We start from the raw sequence: 14,539 nt of genomic DNA, 5'->3' as shown, positions 1-14,539 counted from the left end.
TGAAAGGAGCTGACGGTGGCTCAAGTTCACGTAAAACTTTCCAAAACCTTGCAATTTTTTTTTGAATAAATTTTGGCGGGTTTTTGTGGCGGCAGTTCAAAAAATGGAAGATTTTCAAGAGGTAAGAGTGTAATCGTACTTATAATCTACGAAAGAAATATTAACAGTTTTATGAGTCAGTTTTAACCAATCTCAAGTATCAAACGGGAGCCTTGGTGAAGTTGTTTTTGTAAAATAATTTCTAATAGGATTCTTGTAAGAATCGGTAATAATTAAATTTCAGAACTGCTGTCGTCTGTGCTCGAAAGTGTTTTGTTGTAAGAACTGTCGCGCTTTACACGAACAAAATGCCCACAATGTAAACCCAGATTGTGAAATTTGCATTTATGGAAGGACCACCATCAAAAATGTCTCAGTGGAGATGTTAAGTCACATTAAAAGTAGACACTGGCCCCTACATTGTGTTTTTTGCAAACAAATTTTTAATTCTTTGGACGAACTAGTTCCACACAATAAATGCTCGATAAAACAGGAACACTTCAAAATGCAAGTTGGCACACCGAAGACTCCGGTAACCCCTCTAATGGAAAAAGAGGAGCCCTCACCGGAGGTGACACCATTTTACAAAAGTATTATCCCTGGTACCCAACAAAATGGAGCTGCTATGACCATTGGAGCGACCAGTACACCTCTAGTGCACAAGGAAGAGATGAGCAAACATGACAAAATTACTCCCATTAACCAGAGTGAGATCAAGTGCATCCAAAAATCTAGCCTTAAATTGACAGGGTCAGCTAATTTGAGCGACTCTAAGAAGAGCGAAAGAAGAGTGACTTTTTCCTTGTCACCTTCAATTCCCGAACCCAGTAAAAACCCCAAGTATCTACCCCTAACTGAAGGTACACGACTTTTACAAATAATTTTCCCGACTGACACGATACAATGATATTTTATTTTGCAGAAAGTGATGCAGAAAAAGAGGCTTCCGAATTGACAGGTACCTAATTATTGAACTTTTGTTTGGTTGCTTTGGCAGTATGATTTTTAGATGAGTTTTACGTTAGCGCGGACGAGGAAATATTTAAAACAGCACCGAACACTTCCAACATCGATGATGAGGAAAAAGAAAACATGAGTAACATATTTCCAACTTGTGAGAACAAACGTGACTCGGATGGAGCACTCTGGGAAAGTGCGTTAACCAAACTGGATCTCAATGCTTCCAAGGCAGCAGCTATTGCCTTGTTATCAATAGATCCAGCAGAAGCCACTGATAACAAAACCAATTTTAATGTTTCTTTACAAGTAAATATTCTCAATAATTCTACGAACATTCATCATGCTTCGAATTTAAATCACACTGACGACGCACCTGTTAACACATCGACAAATCTTTGGTCTTCAATGACAAGTATGGTGAGGTCAGTAATGAACAACATATCTATTTCTGCTCAAAATAGTTTTTGTAAGTAGCATAATTTTTCGTTTAGGTGCTTTATACCTCACTTTTAGCGAGCGCCAGTCTTAAAAGATGTCAACCGGACAACGATACTGCGACCGAGCCGTCTTTTAAAAGAATGAAATTGAGCGACATCAAGTGTAGACGTCCGATACGTCCATTGAGTCCTCAATATCAACGCTTGTATCAGATTTGTCCTCCTAAACCACGGTATGTTGACAAAACTACTCAAACTGACGAAAGTTGGATGCGACTACTGTGATTTGTGTTTTACCCAAACAACTACTTCATTATCATTTTTGTATTTAATATATTTACATTTTGAAATAAATTATGTAATAAGCTATAATGTCTTTCGTATTTATGTTAATATTTATATTGAAATATAACATACTGCAGTTTGCAAAAAGTATTTTAAAAACGTAGCAACATAATGAAGTAATAAATACAAAGTACATATCACAAATAAACATTTTTATGTTTATGTGGATACCCTGAATCGCATGAATTATCCGATTGAGTACATTTAGGATTCTATTAAATAATAATTACCCATAGAAGCCTATAAACCATACAGTTCTAAGCTAACATGTATGTATAACAATAATGTGATTACATCAACGTAGATTACAATACATATCACAAAATGGTGATCTGCAACATCAACCAATCAAGAAATGTTATATAGCAACTTCAAAGAAACATTAATCACAGACAATTTATGAACTAAATTAAAAGAGGGAGTCTGAAACTGAACTGGTTTTGAACTATTCAACAACGTTGCCTAGTCAACAGTGAAAGGAGGGTTTTCCTTTTTAACGAACGATGGAGTCGCCCTCCCTTGCAGAGGTTGCACGGATGGAAAAATGCTCAGATCTGTTCCAGCTCTCTCTAAGAATATGATATGCAGTAAATAACTGGACCATAACTCAGAATTCAGTTCTGTTAATGTACTGGAATATAATCTATATGTTGAAGAGTATAATCGTGGCGTTGCGTAGAAAGTAAAAACTGAACCGTTGTCGGTGACAGCAATGTAACAATAACAAAGCAAACTGTAGAATGAAATGTTCGTTGTTGAAACAGTTAATGATAGTCGTTATGAGAGTGTTTAAGTACACATTGCACTTAGTAGTGGATAAATCGCACCGTTTAAGAGTTGTCACTTGGACTCTAAATATATTTACATGTAACAGCAACACAGCAACATCTAAGACAAGACACGCACAGGTACATGAATACAGAATTAACGGAATAAGTTGATCAATGAAACAATCAACCGTTAGGTATTATTCGGGCATTAATCATCTGCAGTCGAAAACAAAACTCGAATCAGTCTCGAAAAAAAGAGAAAGAAATGAATTCTAATAAATATTTTTAAAACTAGAGATGTCTCGTCACAGAAAATCACAGATGTATATTATTCCCGATAAGAATGCTTCTCCATTGTTTTATGTACAAGACACGAAAGCGAAAACCAAGAGATACAATTAAAACTATAAAAATCGCGGCATAGGAGTGTGGTAAGATTGCGAATCAGATCTCAGATGAGGATAAGTAGAAGGTTGATAACGACGATAAGAAAGTGGATGGTGCAACGATCCGGGCAATCCTTGTGCGCTGATCGTACCATGAATGTGTGTAGTCCCGTCACCCAAATCCAATTCCATCTCCTGCTGTTCCTGCAGCTGCATCTGGCCCAGCGTTGCCGTCGCCATCGCGACATCCGGCATTATGTCCGACAGATGACCGTCGCTGCACGAACTGCTCTCCGGTTCCGTCGAAAATCGAAATTCGCCCTCGGGAATGATGGCTGGTAATTCGTGACGCTGCGAGTACGCTCCAGGTCTGGGGAAGGTCATGTTGCGGCCGTAACACCCTCGGGCTAGGCCCTTGTTTGGCGAAATCTGAAGGTTCTCGTTCATGTTCACCATGTCGTTGTCGCTCTGATCCGGGACGCAGTAGCAGTTCTCGAGCATGTCCGCCACCGGATCGGGCAGGTTGAACTCCCTTACCACTCTCAACCTTATCTGGCGGTTGATTTCGTGACGCGAGGATAAAGGCATGTTAAGGGCACGTTGACAGCTCGGCGATTGACGCAGTTTTTGTTCCCGTTTCAACATGGCGTTCATTACGGCCGGATCTGGCACGGGCAGAACCGAAGCCAGCACGTCGACCCCTGCAGTTCCGTGGACGCGCGGTTTGTCCTCCACCATGTACAGAGTGTCGGGGATGTCCGGCATGTACCGGGCTCGCCTCATCCGCATCATCTCCACTTCTTGGACCAACTGGTCCTCGACTAAAACTTTCACCTCGTCGTAGTACGGCATGAAGAGACGAGGTTGCACGAACAAACCGTTGTTCTTGTCACCTCTGATCCACGCGTTCACTCGCAAGTTTTCTCTGTCACCGCCGATCATGTGACTCGGTGGAGTGCTCACCAAACCGCGCCGGATCGCTTGATTCAGTATGTCGCTGTTAGGGGGCAGCACGTGGTCCATCCGGACCAGAGGAAGCAAATCGGATAAAATTTCGCGCAGCTCTACGTCACTGAGGTCTCGCTTCTTAACACCTTTCCGCGCAACCGAATGAGCAGTGTGACTTACTATGTTCGGTTCTTTAAAACAACAACAAAGTTAGCCAATCTAAATCTGTTCAGTTCGCGACATTACCTCTGTCCTCCATTCTTCTGACCAACTCGTTTTCTCCCCATTTCAACACAGCATGTAATATCTCCAATTCGCTGGCTTGAAGGAACGGACTCTTTAAAACTTCCAACAGATGAGTCTTGTCAAGCAGATGCAAAACTGGCGATTGAGACACGGGTTGGAACTCCTCTCTCAAGAAATGTAGTGCCTGTGGTTGGTACACATTACTAAACGATTAATACAGTTGTTTTAACTTACCTGTCGGTGGACCCAAGCGGATCCGTGCGGTTGTTTGGCCCATTGAAGTACAGTTGGAAGCGTTTCTAATGACAACCATTCTAAAATTAAATCTTCACAGCCTTGTGATAGAATATCTAGTTCCAGGAATCGTCCTATTTGATACAGCTCCATCGCTTCTTCTAGAGCAGAGGGACGAGCTCGACCTGTGTGAGTCAAGGCTTGGGCTTCTCCCAAACCGCCGCCGCAACCACCACGCGAAATTAACGAGAGATCTACTTGATCCAGATATATGGCGTGCAGCAAGACGCGAGCGTACCTGCAAACGACCCTCAACATTTCAGAAACTCCAAGTCTCACAAGCAACAAAAAATTTAAAGTTTACACACTGTTATGTGCCGGGCGTTCTAGTTTTCTGGTAACAGATTTGTAAAAATATACTAAAAACACTAAACTAAAAGCAATCAACTAGTTCTAATAGAGCAAGTTATAAGAAACACCCTTTATTTTCTTCCTACAACAGTTTAAAACATGATATTGACAATTATATTAATATTTTTCAAGATTTGTCAACTTTTGAAGACTATGAAAATTAATTTCCAATACAGGAGGACCCAGATTATCCTCGTCTCGAGTGTTCGCAACGTCAAATATTTTTTCTTGTTTCGTCTAATCCTAGGTTTTTCGTTAATTTGAAAATGCACTCCGCATGATCGACAGATCTCTGGAAACTGACAATTAAAAATAAACATTTATTTATGTGATTTACACTTTACAGTGTATTTGAACAATTAAAAAAAAAAATTCACAATTCAACGTATTAGTGACAATTTGTTGCTTTCGGATATAATCAAGAAGGGACATTTTTAATTTACGACACCACGAAATTTATTATTGGCAACTGTACATAAGTGTAACTACATTTTATTATCATGGTGATTCGTAGTATTCCCTTCTCCGTTATTAACTCCGATAAACGGGATCCTCCTACTGTAATTATTGTTGTGTTTTAGAAGAAAATGTGGGTGAAAATAACATACCTTACATAATATCGAATAACGTAAATATCTCTGACATTTTCAGTAAAAGAGAAGCTCTTCATTAGAATTTTTCTAAGCTGAAGACTTGACGATTGGGCAACGGATTTATTAAAATTTTCGACAAATATTAATTTAGGTTGACAAAATGTGGACGTAACAAAAGTAGAAAATCAAAGAATTTGTAGCAGCTCGATGAAACGAGTGTCACAACGTAACATACCACAATGTTAGAAGTACATTAGAAAATGGACCTGTCTAGAAGATGGGATTTAATAGACTTAATGAAGTAATTAAAGAAGCAAAATGCCGCTGTTCCATTGCTAGCCTGAGTGAAGATATTATGCGAACGTGACTTGAAGCTTGATGGTGTCTGTTAGAGCAACCAACTCACCGCTTCGGTATGACGGACTCGTCGAGAACAATCCTGGTGGGTATGTGTAAGGCCCTTTCCGTGTGCTCCTCGCCGCTGCGCGACCGTCTCTGCAGCAGGTTCCGGAAGAATGGTGATCTCGCCGACAATATGGCTTTGTGGCAGGGTAATTCCAATTTTGGCCTGAAACCGTACTCCGAACTGCCGGAATCTGGCCTTTGACAGTCCGAACCGTCCGAGGTGAACACAAGCGCAGCATCGGCGTAATCGCCGATCTCCAGTAAGTAACGTAGGTCTGCTTCCAAGGCGTTTGGCGTTCCGAACTCTTCGCGCAACCTCCTCAACAAGTTTATGTCTATGTTAGTGTCGTGTGGACATATGTCGCCCGTGTACAGGTAGCGCAACAGGGCTGAGAACAACTGAACATCGACGGTGGCCGTCCTCAATTCGAGACATATTCGAGCCCCGTAACCGGGACACCCGGCCAGCAAGTCTCTAAAGTAAGGGCACCTGGCTGAGAGTAGGGCGCGGTGTATAGGAAAACAGGCCCCTCGGTACACTAGATCGGCGTCGGTGCAGTATTTAAAATCGTACAAGGCTGAGAGGTCCTGTTTGAAGGTGGCAGCTGGCGGCCGCGCCAACTCTGCCTGAACACAAAGGTCCTTCAGGGCGGCTAAGGCTTCGTACTCCTCTAGCAAGGCCGCCACTTCTAGAGGACTCCAATCGGCCACCAACTCCCGCAGCATTCTTCCGTGGTCGCACGCCTTCGAAGACCGTCTCCTGCGGATGAACTTCTTCTTCAACGTGGCAAAACCCGTCACCTTTTTCTTCCGCTCCCTGTCATCAAGAGTAATCGTCAATCGTTGTCTTCGTCGGTGCAAGCACATCGGAAAGGACGACCGTCCTTTCTCGCATGCTCTTGCACCAAGCTAAGACGTGAAGGTTCCGGTGAACGTTGAGTACCTGACGATGACTCCGATAGTGTCTCTGAAAGGAGGCGTGCAAGGGTCCGCGACCCCCATGCCGTTTGGCACAGGACCAGCTTCGACACCGGGTGCCGTGGAAGCGTTCACGCCCATCCTGTGTACAAACTCCTCAGTCATGCACTGCTCGTTTCCAACACTCCACCAACTGTGCTGCAGTGCACACGGAAAGAGGCAGCCAAATAAGTTCATAGTTTGCCCAGACTACAGCCTGACATGCAGACACAGCCTAAACAGACACCAAAAAACAAGAATTAATTAAAACAGAACCACACACGCGGCAACGTTACCTGACGTCTCTCATTTTTAATGTTACGTATTCGGCCTAAGCAAATTCACACAGAGCAACATAATACAAACTAATTAAACCCGGCGTTTTCAAACACTCCCGAATGAACGTCCAGCTTTCGTCGAAGTCAATAAAAAATAGAGAAAATCCGAGCGGAGGAGACGCGCAAAATTTGTTGTGCGATTCTTTATTGAAATGTTTCAGACAGGTATTTTTACAGCACGAACCATCGTAATGGAATGATTCAAAATGTAAAGATTTAATAACATGTCAAAAGCGAGATCAACAGTTTCAAAACTTGACTACATAAAAAACTCTGACACAACAAAAGAAACGCAATATCGCGCCGCGATAAATTTATCTTTCCCTGTTTTTCTGCGTTATGGTTTAGCGATTTTATGTCCAGAATTTCTGGGCGAGTCCAGAAAAACATGAAAGGGTAATTTGAAATTTGGATAGCCGGCCGACTTGTATCCTGCGGGCGTGCGTTTGTAACACAAAGAATCGTAATTATTGGGAATAAAACCAAAAATTTAATTCTGAAACGAGTGTGTTTTCAGATTTAAAACGAGCAGAGATTACTTAATTAACTGGTAATGGGGGATGTGGAGTATTCAAAGAGCAGATAATTTTTTTTACATTCGATTAATTTTACTTGTTCCTTCGTTTTGAACTAAAATAATAAATCCGTTTGATGACTGTAATGAGGTTAAAATACTGGACCGGACTGAGAGATTAAAACTCGCAACCTACTGTGAAGACTGTCGAATTTAACCTTCGATACAAAAATATGTGCAAATGATTAAAACAAATAAATTCAATTGAAATTATGTAATCGATTTAACCACCAAAGTATACAAAACCCGACCAAGAAGATTTATGCAAGAGTCAATGCTAGATTATTTCAGTATAACCCTCAAACATCTCTTCAATTTTCATCTAATTCGCCTACATCTATATTATGTATTTTTAATTGGAACTGTTTAGCAATTACCTTTCAAAAATTAACGAAATCACTGTCAGAATTATTCCACATTTTCAGAAACGGTTCACGAATTTTAACAAATTTTATGAAATAAACGGGAATTTTTGGAGAGTTACGACTTTGTACATGTCCTTAAAGTGTGTCAGATACACTTTATCATATTAAAAACATTTTTTATTATATAAACAAACAATGTCACAACATGACAGAGATGCTGAGAAATATCTCATTTTAAGAAACATAATAAATAAGTTCGTGTTTTACTTAGCAGAGACAAATGAATAATGATGTACTTATGTAAAAACATACCAATTACATCCTGAAGAGCGCTAAAAATCACTTTGAATATTTACATTGAATAAACTGAAATGGTTGTGGAATCACTTGGGGCTATTCCGGTGATCCGTTTAAAAACACTATTTGTTATGGGTGTGTTGACTGTTGTGTTATCACTGAGTGAAAGGGTGTTTTGGCAGCTTTTGTTTTTGTACGAAATTGAACTGGAAGCTAGATGTGATTTGTATCGTCCGGAAAAATCGTTAAAACACCCATCGTGGGTGTTTTGGGGAGGTTCGGTAATAGGGAAAAGTGTCTCGAAGTGGAAGAGCACGAAAAATACGTCCGAATTGACGAGAGCGATGTTGTAAACAAGGGTTGCATGCAGTCGATTTGTGGGAGGTAAGTGAGGTTATATGAGGGGGCTAACACTACAACAAAGGTTATTTACCTGGGCATGTCATAATCATACTGATTTCCTCGTGTACTTGCGTTTTTGTACCATGAACGTCCATTTAAGGCGATTTTAAATCGAAAGAGTTCTAAGAGTCTGAGTAGTAGCCATGTTTATATCGTCCAAGTGGAAAACAATTATCTGTGCCACATAAACACTGGAAATGTTTTATTAAAGACGAAACGAACACTTCCTACATCTTGCACCCATTTATTAAACATAAGATTCGTGTTTTTGTTAGATAAAATGCACTCTATTTGCCAATTTCTTAGGACATAGGGAAACACACGAACGACGATTTCTCTTGTTTGGAGCAACTTCATTTCACCTACATTGACACCGGCTACACAAACTCCAAACTGGGTCGCCACTCGCCACAATAATTCATGTCAATAATATTTTCAGCGACAAAATTCGACTGTTGTTATTATTATCGTGAAACGTAGTTGAAGCGCATTTCGCTTGCGAACTACAAATCGTTAAAAAAAATACACCACCGACGTACGGGAGAACGCTTTTCCAATATTCAACAGCTACACCCAGTATTCGAATGCACATCAAAATTCGCGTTATAAATATAAATAAACCGTTATGAAATACGCTCCAAATATTCTAAAAGTGTGCTCTGAAAATCTTGTTCTACGGCTCAACCTCGACTGTTCGCGAATTTTGAAAATCGCTCCGACGCCACTTGCGATTTCTATTTGTTGACATCTGTCAAAAAAGAAAGTCACAATTGAGTGAATTATTAAGCGTAATATTAGAAATTCGTTGGATAAATCTAATTTGCTTTTTTTAATAATTAGGAGACGCGGACAGATGACGTCATTGGAGTGATGACGTGTTTGGTAAAGCCGAGTCTCCACGGACATGCGTGTCAATAACCCAACAGTTGTGACGTCATCAATAAAACACTCGTTAAAATATTTTTCACATATATTTTTGTGTTACAAGAATGATATAAAATTGCATTCACAGTTTATACATCCAATAGATTGATTGATTAAAGGCATATGTACTTCATATTGTAAATTTACAGTCTTTAGGCTTACAATCAGTAGGCCTGCAGCAGGACAATTTATTGTATATTGTTATACTCCTAATATTAGCACATGATCTATTAAAATGTATATAAAGGTAAAAATTAAAACTGAAAATAATAAAAAGTCGCTTTGTTTTATTTAAATCCTATAAAGATCATTATAGTTAAGCTAATTACGTGAAAACAATACATAGTAATGATTTGTAACAAAAAAAAACCTATTCCTAAAGCTTGCACTATCAATCAGTATTTCTGAAACATAGGTAAACGGAATACAGCATAACTCCCAATATCCAGATCCCAAGTCGATACACTATACAATAATTTTAAATTCTAACATTTTGGTACTCTTAAATACATCTACCAAGCGATCAACATTCATTGTTCCAGATAATTGAGTTGTACTGCATATAGCAAGCATAAATGAAACTGTCGTGGACAGTACTCTTGAATGCTGTATTTTAACCTAAATTCGGGAGACCCTATCATGTAAATTTTCACAACCTTTCTTATTTCTACATATCGGTAAATATTGCGAAATTTCATTGTTTAAGTATTTGTTTGAAAATGCATTTCACAAAGTAACGATCACCACATTTAACAAATATTAACATTGAATTAAATTATCACAATGAGAGTAACATATGAGAAATTAACAACTACATAACCATATGCACTTCTTGGAGTCACTTGGGTGTTACCATTTTAGTTTAATTTGATGTTGATGTCTCTTAAAATGAAGAACTTCGACCGTATTCGAAATTTGAATGAATCAGTTGTGAAAGTTTATTATAAAAATAGATTAAGTCAGATTCGACTTGATCGATATATTTACTCGGTAAATATAAAGTACTAACTTAATCTAATTTGACGTTTCGTTTAGTTACAGTACACCTCAAAAACAATACCAAGATGAATAATGTCCCAACATCCACGCGATCAAAATCTCTGTGATGCAATCTCACTTGGTGGAATCGTTAGCATTTTTATGAAAAAAGATTTTATGATAAATTATGTTCAACATCTTTAATCTACTAGTGAATACGTCCGGTAAGCGTAAATGAAAACAATTAACTAAACTAACCATTTTTAGAATTTAGCTTTACAGAGAACGAATTTCAATTAAGGAAATTCATCTCAACGTTTTATTAACCTAGAAATAAAGCTAAGTGTTCCTTACACTACACGCAAAAATTAGTAAAGAAAATAACTGAATAAAATATTTGTTGGGGAATAAAAACGAATCGGAATTTTTTTCATGATAAATATCAAATTTTGATCTGCACAACTGTCGTTTAAAAAAAATTGTTGAAGGGTGTTCCTTTTTTATAACAGTCAATGCAACGTGATAGCTGTAAGGCCACTGACTACTCGAACACAAGGGCAGCTGATGCGTAACTCACTGAAGAGTCGTTCATGTTACGACACTGGCTTGACTGAGCATATTTCAGGAATTTCAAATTTGCGTTTCTCCTACTGTCGTTTCTTAAAAGTTCTTGTACCGCCTGTAAACCCAACACAACATTAAGAAAAATTTACATATCAGAATCTAAAAGAAGCGAATCGGATTTCCAACATGCTGTGATGCTCAGAAATCGTGTCCGAGATCAACTCACCTACTGGAATTGCAACCATGGCATAAATGCATTTCGTAAAAAAATTTTAAATTTCTTTACTATGATTAAAAACTCTATGACTCACCTGTAATAGAATTCCAATAGGATGTCTACCGCAAATCGTGTTACCGAATTTCTTTAAATAATTCGTAAAATCGGTTGGATTTAAATTTTCTATTATATTCATCCCCTGTAAAATTTTCTTTCGTGTTTACTATTTCCAAACTACTATTTTTTTTTTTCATACCAAACGATCTAATTCTTCTATCGATTGATAAATATTGCCGTACGAACGATCGTAATACGTGTAACGAAACCGGTGGCCCCAATGGCAAAAATCCGATGATATTATAAAAAGATTTTGAGGATCTCCTAAATAACTCGATAATATTCTGCCATAGCAAGCCTCTCGTTCTGGACTGAGCGATCCGACGAGTATAGGTACTATGGTGAATTGGTGTTTGTAGCTGCAATTACATCGTTATTTTGCGGACTTTTGACCTTCAACAACACTCACTTTTCCATAACTTTAGCTATATAAGGTAAATGCATTTCAATACTGTGTTCATTTTCGTCGGTATCTAAGTCCATCCATTCAAATTGACCTGTCATTTCTAATTCGCCGTTTACTGTAAAATACAAACTGAAGCAGTTGTGACACCACTTTTTTATTTCAAACTTGTTAATACATATTCTATTATCGACTTTGCCTTCTGCGCAATTTTTGACATTTCGACTTTAATCAAATGCTACATTTCAAATTTTACACCGACAAACAGAATTTAAACCGAGATATTGATCCTTCATCCGACATGAATGAATCATACATACATAATATCCCATGATTCAAATCATGTTCACCGTTTCGTTACATGATATTGAATTTCTCTTCACATTTCAATTCAAATGTAACTGAAGGGTATACTAATCGACGACAGGTGATGGGATTCATACAGAGATACGACTAACGTTCACGGAAACGCTGCATTCCACTAATTTTTGGGGGTACAAACGTGCACTACTAAATTTGGTCAAAAATATTTCTGTCCAATTCTGTCTAGTAAAAATAGATTCCGTCTATTTATTTAAAAAATAATACAGAAAAAGCAAAATACGATTTTTTTGATTTCACATCGTGAAAGCTTTAAAACATAAAAATTGATTCACAATTTCATCGCCGCGAATTGATTTACGGCACCTACAAATTTTTATGTATCAATGTAAAATTTGAATAAAAATCTGATGCATTTTTTAATGGATCAACATAAAATGAAATTAGTATTATTGTTAACATATTAATGTTTTAATGATGAAAATCATGTGGAATTAAATTTAGATTTGTAAACATAAAATTTATGTTTCATTTTAAAGTGCAAGACGCACGTAATTACGCGTTAAGATAATGAAGATCAATAAAGCTAATGGTATTATAACATTCTGGAGTTATCATGATTATAGTTTATTAGTCTGAATTTAAAACTGAGGCTGATAAAACGATAGCGCTGATGATTTATGGTCTTAATTTGGTGAAATGGTGGTGAATATTGGAGAAAAAGGTGTAAGGTTACCTTGTGAATCTACATGTAAGTCGTAAAGGGGAGTTTTGTATTTTCTTGCGGTAGACAAGGCACATCCTGATAAACGGACATGGTGAGAAGGTCCTAAAATAAATACACGCCTTACCACGACAGGACTCACTTGTCTATAAGCGTGCCCCCCGCAAGCCCCGCAGTATTGGTAGCCAGCATGTCTAAAAACCATCCAAAAATATTTGTTAAAAAAGTTTTTTTTTTCGACTCACGGAGCTATTATTGCTCTGGCAGGGCCGTGGATTAAATCTGCCTGATGGAGCCAGTATTCGAGTTGTCTGGACAGTTCGGGACCTAAAGAAGAGAGGTCATTGCCACTGCAGCTAATGTCCAAATGAACAATAAAGCTGGAAACAGCTGATCAATGTTTGACAACACTTACCCGAATCCGTGTACCAGCTACCGGCGTGTATGGCTTTCCTAACAGGCATTTTCAAGCGGCCTGAAATTGGTAACTCGAAATCAAACTAAGAAATGAATTTTTAATACTAGATTACTTGCTAAAATAGACAACACTTTTCATGAAAATTCGTCTATAATACGCATGAGCGTCGCAGCCACCAATGAGAGGAACGCATGCGCCTCCTACAGATATTTTTATTTCGGTTCAAAATAATTCAACTTGAAAACCTCCGACGAAGTTTTTATGCGATTTTAGCTCTTCCAGGCACGTTATTTCAACCTTTTCCCGAATGTGACGATAAAATAAATCTGACATAACAAAATTAAAATCACACTAATGACACAAGCCAACCAGAATCCACAATTTTTTCGATTACACGATGCGCGCACCGCACTCACGCCTCTTATTCTTTAATAAATATTTAGCCATCCTTCCAGTTTAATTACAAAAGTGACTTTCGCAGTTGTATTCGCCACGATTATCAATAAAAACGCTAATTAAATGACATTTGCGGTTATCCGTTCGACAACGTCACGGCCTACTTTGCACATTCAAATTTTAACAAGATATTAATTATATCTATTTATGATAAATTTAATACGATTTAACAATTTTTTTACGTAACAGTTTCGTAATTGCTTCTTGTGTTCAATTTCCGTTCGTTATAGGTAGCCTTGGAGAAATTGTTCGAAATGATATATAAATATTTTTGTACAGTTGATTGACTCAATTGCTCTGAATTGGTGCAGTCGTTTGCATAATTGGATTAGAGCGCCTTCGAGTCTTTAAATCTACGCCTCAGTGTCAATATTAAGTTATAAACTTGTAATCCTGAATTTAAATTAGAAAAAAACAGTTTTACCACGGCGAATTTTCAACATCAGCAAACGAATTACGTGTCTCGAAACCGAATCTGTGCGAAGAGAGATCTTACGTAACGAAAAAACCGCACTTACGTTTTCCTTTTTACAAGAAAATCGACAAATTTTTGTTGACAAACCCTCGATGTCGAAAACATAATTTCAGTTCCCATCAAACCGATTTCCAGCCACACAATCTTTCACATGTTTTCGACTTCATCGAGTTGTTGTCTGAATATGACGACCGTATCAAAAAGTTTTGATACAAAATGTCAAAACGTCAAATAT

The 14,539-nt window shown here is 38.1% G+C and overlaps 3 protein-coding genes across 11 annotated transcripts; 1 reads left to right on the top strand and 2 right to left on the bottom strand.

The window, feature by feature from the left end:
- The first annotated feature begins 4 nt into the window (after nucleotides 1–4).
- fs(1)Ya (female sterile (1) Young arrest) lies at nucleotides 5–1,808 on the top strand. Of its 4 annotated transcripts, XM_069060060.1 has the most exons (6): nucleotides 5–121; nucleotides 181–229; nucleotides 284–899; nucleotides 962–997; nucleotides 1,049–1,465; nucleotides 1,513–1,808. In XM_069060060.1, exons 3-6 carry the CDS (start codon nucleotides 422–424, stop codon nucleotides 1,719–1,721), a joined length of 1,140 nt encoding a protein of 379 aa, XP_068916161.1. In that variant the 5' UTR covers nucleotides 5–121; nucleotides 181–229; nucleotides 284–421; the 3' UTR covers nucleotides 1,722–1,808. The 4 variants fall into 4 exon arrangements, with proteins under 4 accessions (XP_068916161.1, XP_068916160.1, XP_068916163.1 ...); XM_069060059.1 differs by lacking the exon at nucleotides 181–229 and having other exon boundaries at nucleotides 18–121; XM_069060062.1 differs by lacking the exon at nucleotides 181–229 and having other exon boundaries at nucleotides 18–121; nucleotides 1,049–1,421; nucleotides 1,513–1,662.
- On the bottom strand, nucleotides 1,746–9,522 carry LOC138139667 (BTB/POZ domain-containing protein 7). Of its 4 annotated transcripts, none has more exons than XM_069060040.1 (6): nucleotides 8,739–9,522; nucleotides 6,718–6,966; nucleotides 5,776–6,591; nucleotides 4,366–4,663; nucleotides 4,132–4,315; nucleotides 1,746–4,076 (listed from the first exon to the last, which is right to left on the bottom strand). In XM_069060040.1, the coding sequence occupies exons 2-6, from the start codon at nucleotides 6,927–6,929 to the stop codon at nucleotides 2,956–2,958; spliced, it is 2,631 nt and encodes an 876-aa protein (XP_068916141.1). In that variant the 5' UTR covers nucleotides 6,930–6,966; nucleotides 8,739–9,522; the 3' UTR covers nucleotides 1,746–2,955. The 4 variants fall into 4 exon arrangements, with proteins under 4 accessions (XP_068916141.1, XP_068916144.1, XP_068916143.1 ...); XM_069060043.1 differs by lacking the exon at nucleotides 8,739–9,522 and adding an exon at nucleotides 8,321–8,456; XM_069060042.1 differs by lacking the exon at nucleotides 8,739–9,522 and adding an exon at nucleotides 8,021–8,170.
- Nucleotides 9,523–9,659: 137 nt separating this feature from the next.
- Nucleotides 9,660–13,706, bottom strand: LOC138139678 (protein MEMO1-like). 3 transcript variants are annotated; one of them, XM_069060067.1, is made up of 8 exons: nucleotides 13,486–13,706; nucleotides 13,371–13,430; nucleotides 13,201–13,282; nucleotides 12,968–13,149; nucleotides 11,917–12,028; nucleotides 11,647–11,866; nucleotides 11,485–11,589; nucleotides 9,660–11,288 (listed from the first exon to the last, which is right to left on the bottom strand). In XM_069060067.1, exons 2-8 carry the CDS (start codon nucleotides 13,417–13,419, stop codon nucleotides 11,151–11,153), a joined length of 888 nt encoding a protein of 295 aa, XP_068916168.1. In that variant the 5' UTR covers nucleotides 13,420–13,430; nucleotides 13,486–13,706; the 3' UTR covers nucleotides 9,660–11,150. The 3 variants fall into 3 exon arrangements, with proteins under 3 accessions (XP_068916168.1, XP_068916167.1, XP_068916166.1); XM_069060066.1 differs by having other exon boundaries at nucleotides 13,371–13,443; nucleotides 13,486–13,704; XM_069060065.1 differs by having other exon boundaries at nucleotides 13,371–13,527.
- Nucleotides 13,707–14,539: the final 833 nt, after the last annotated feature.

The sequence above is a fragment of the Tenebrio molitor genome, chromosome X, assembly GCF_963966145.1.
Source record: "Tenebrio molitor chromosome X, icTenMoli1.1, whole genome shotgun sequence".
Lineage (NCBI taxonomy): Eukaryota > Metazoa > Arthropoda > Insecta > Coleoptera > Tenebrionidae > Tenebrio > Tenebrio molitor.
This window is presented reverse-complemented; position numbering and strand designations above follow the sequence as displayed.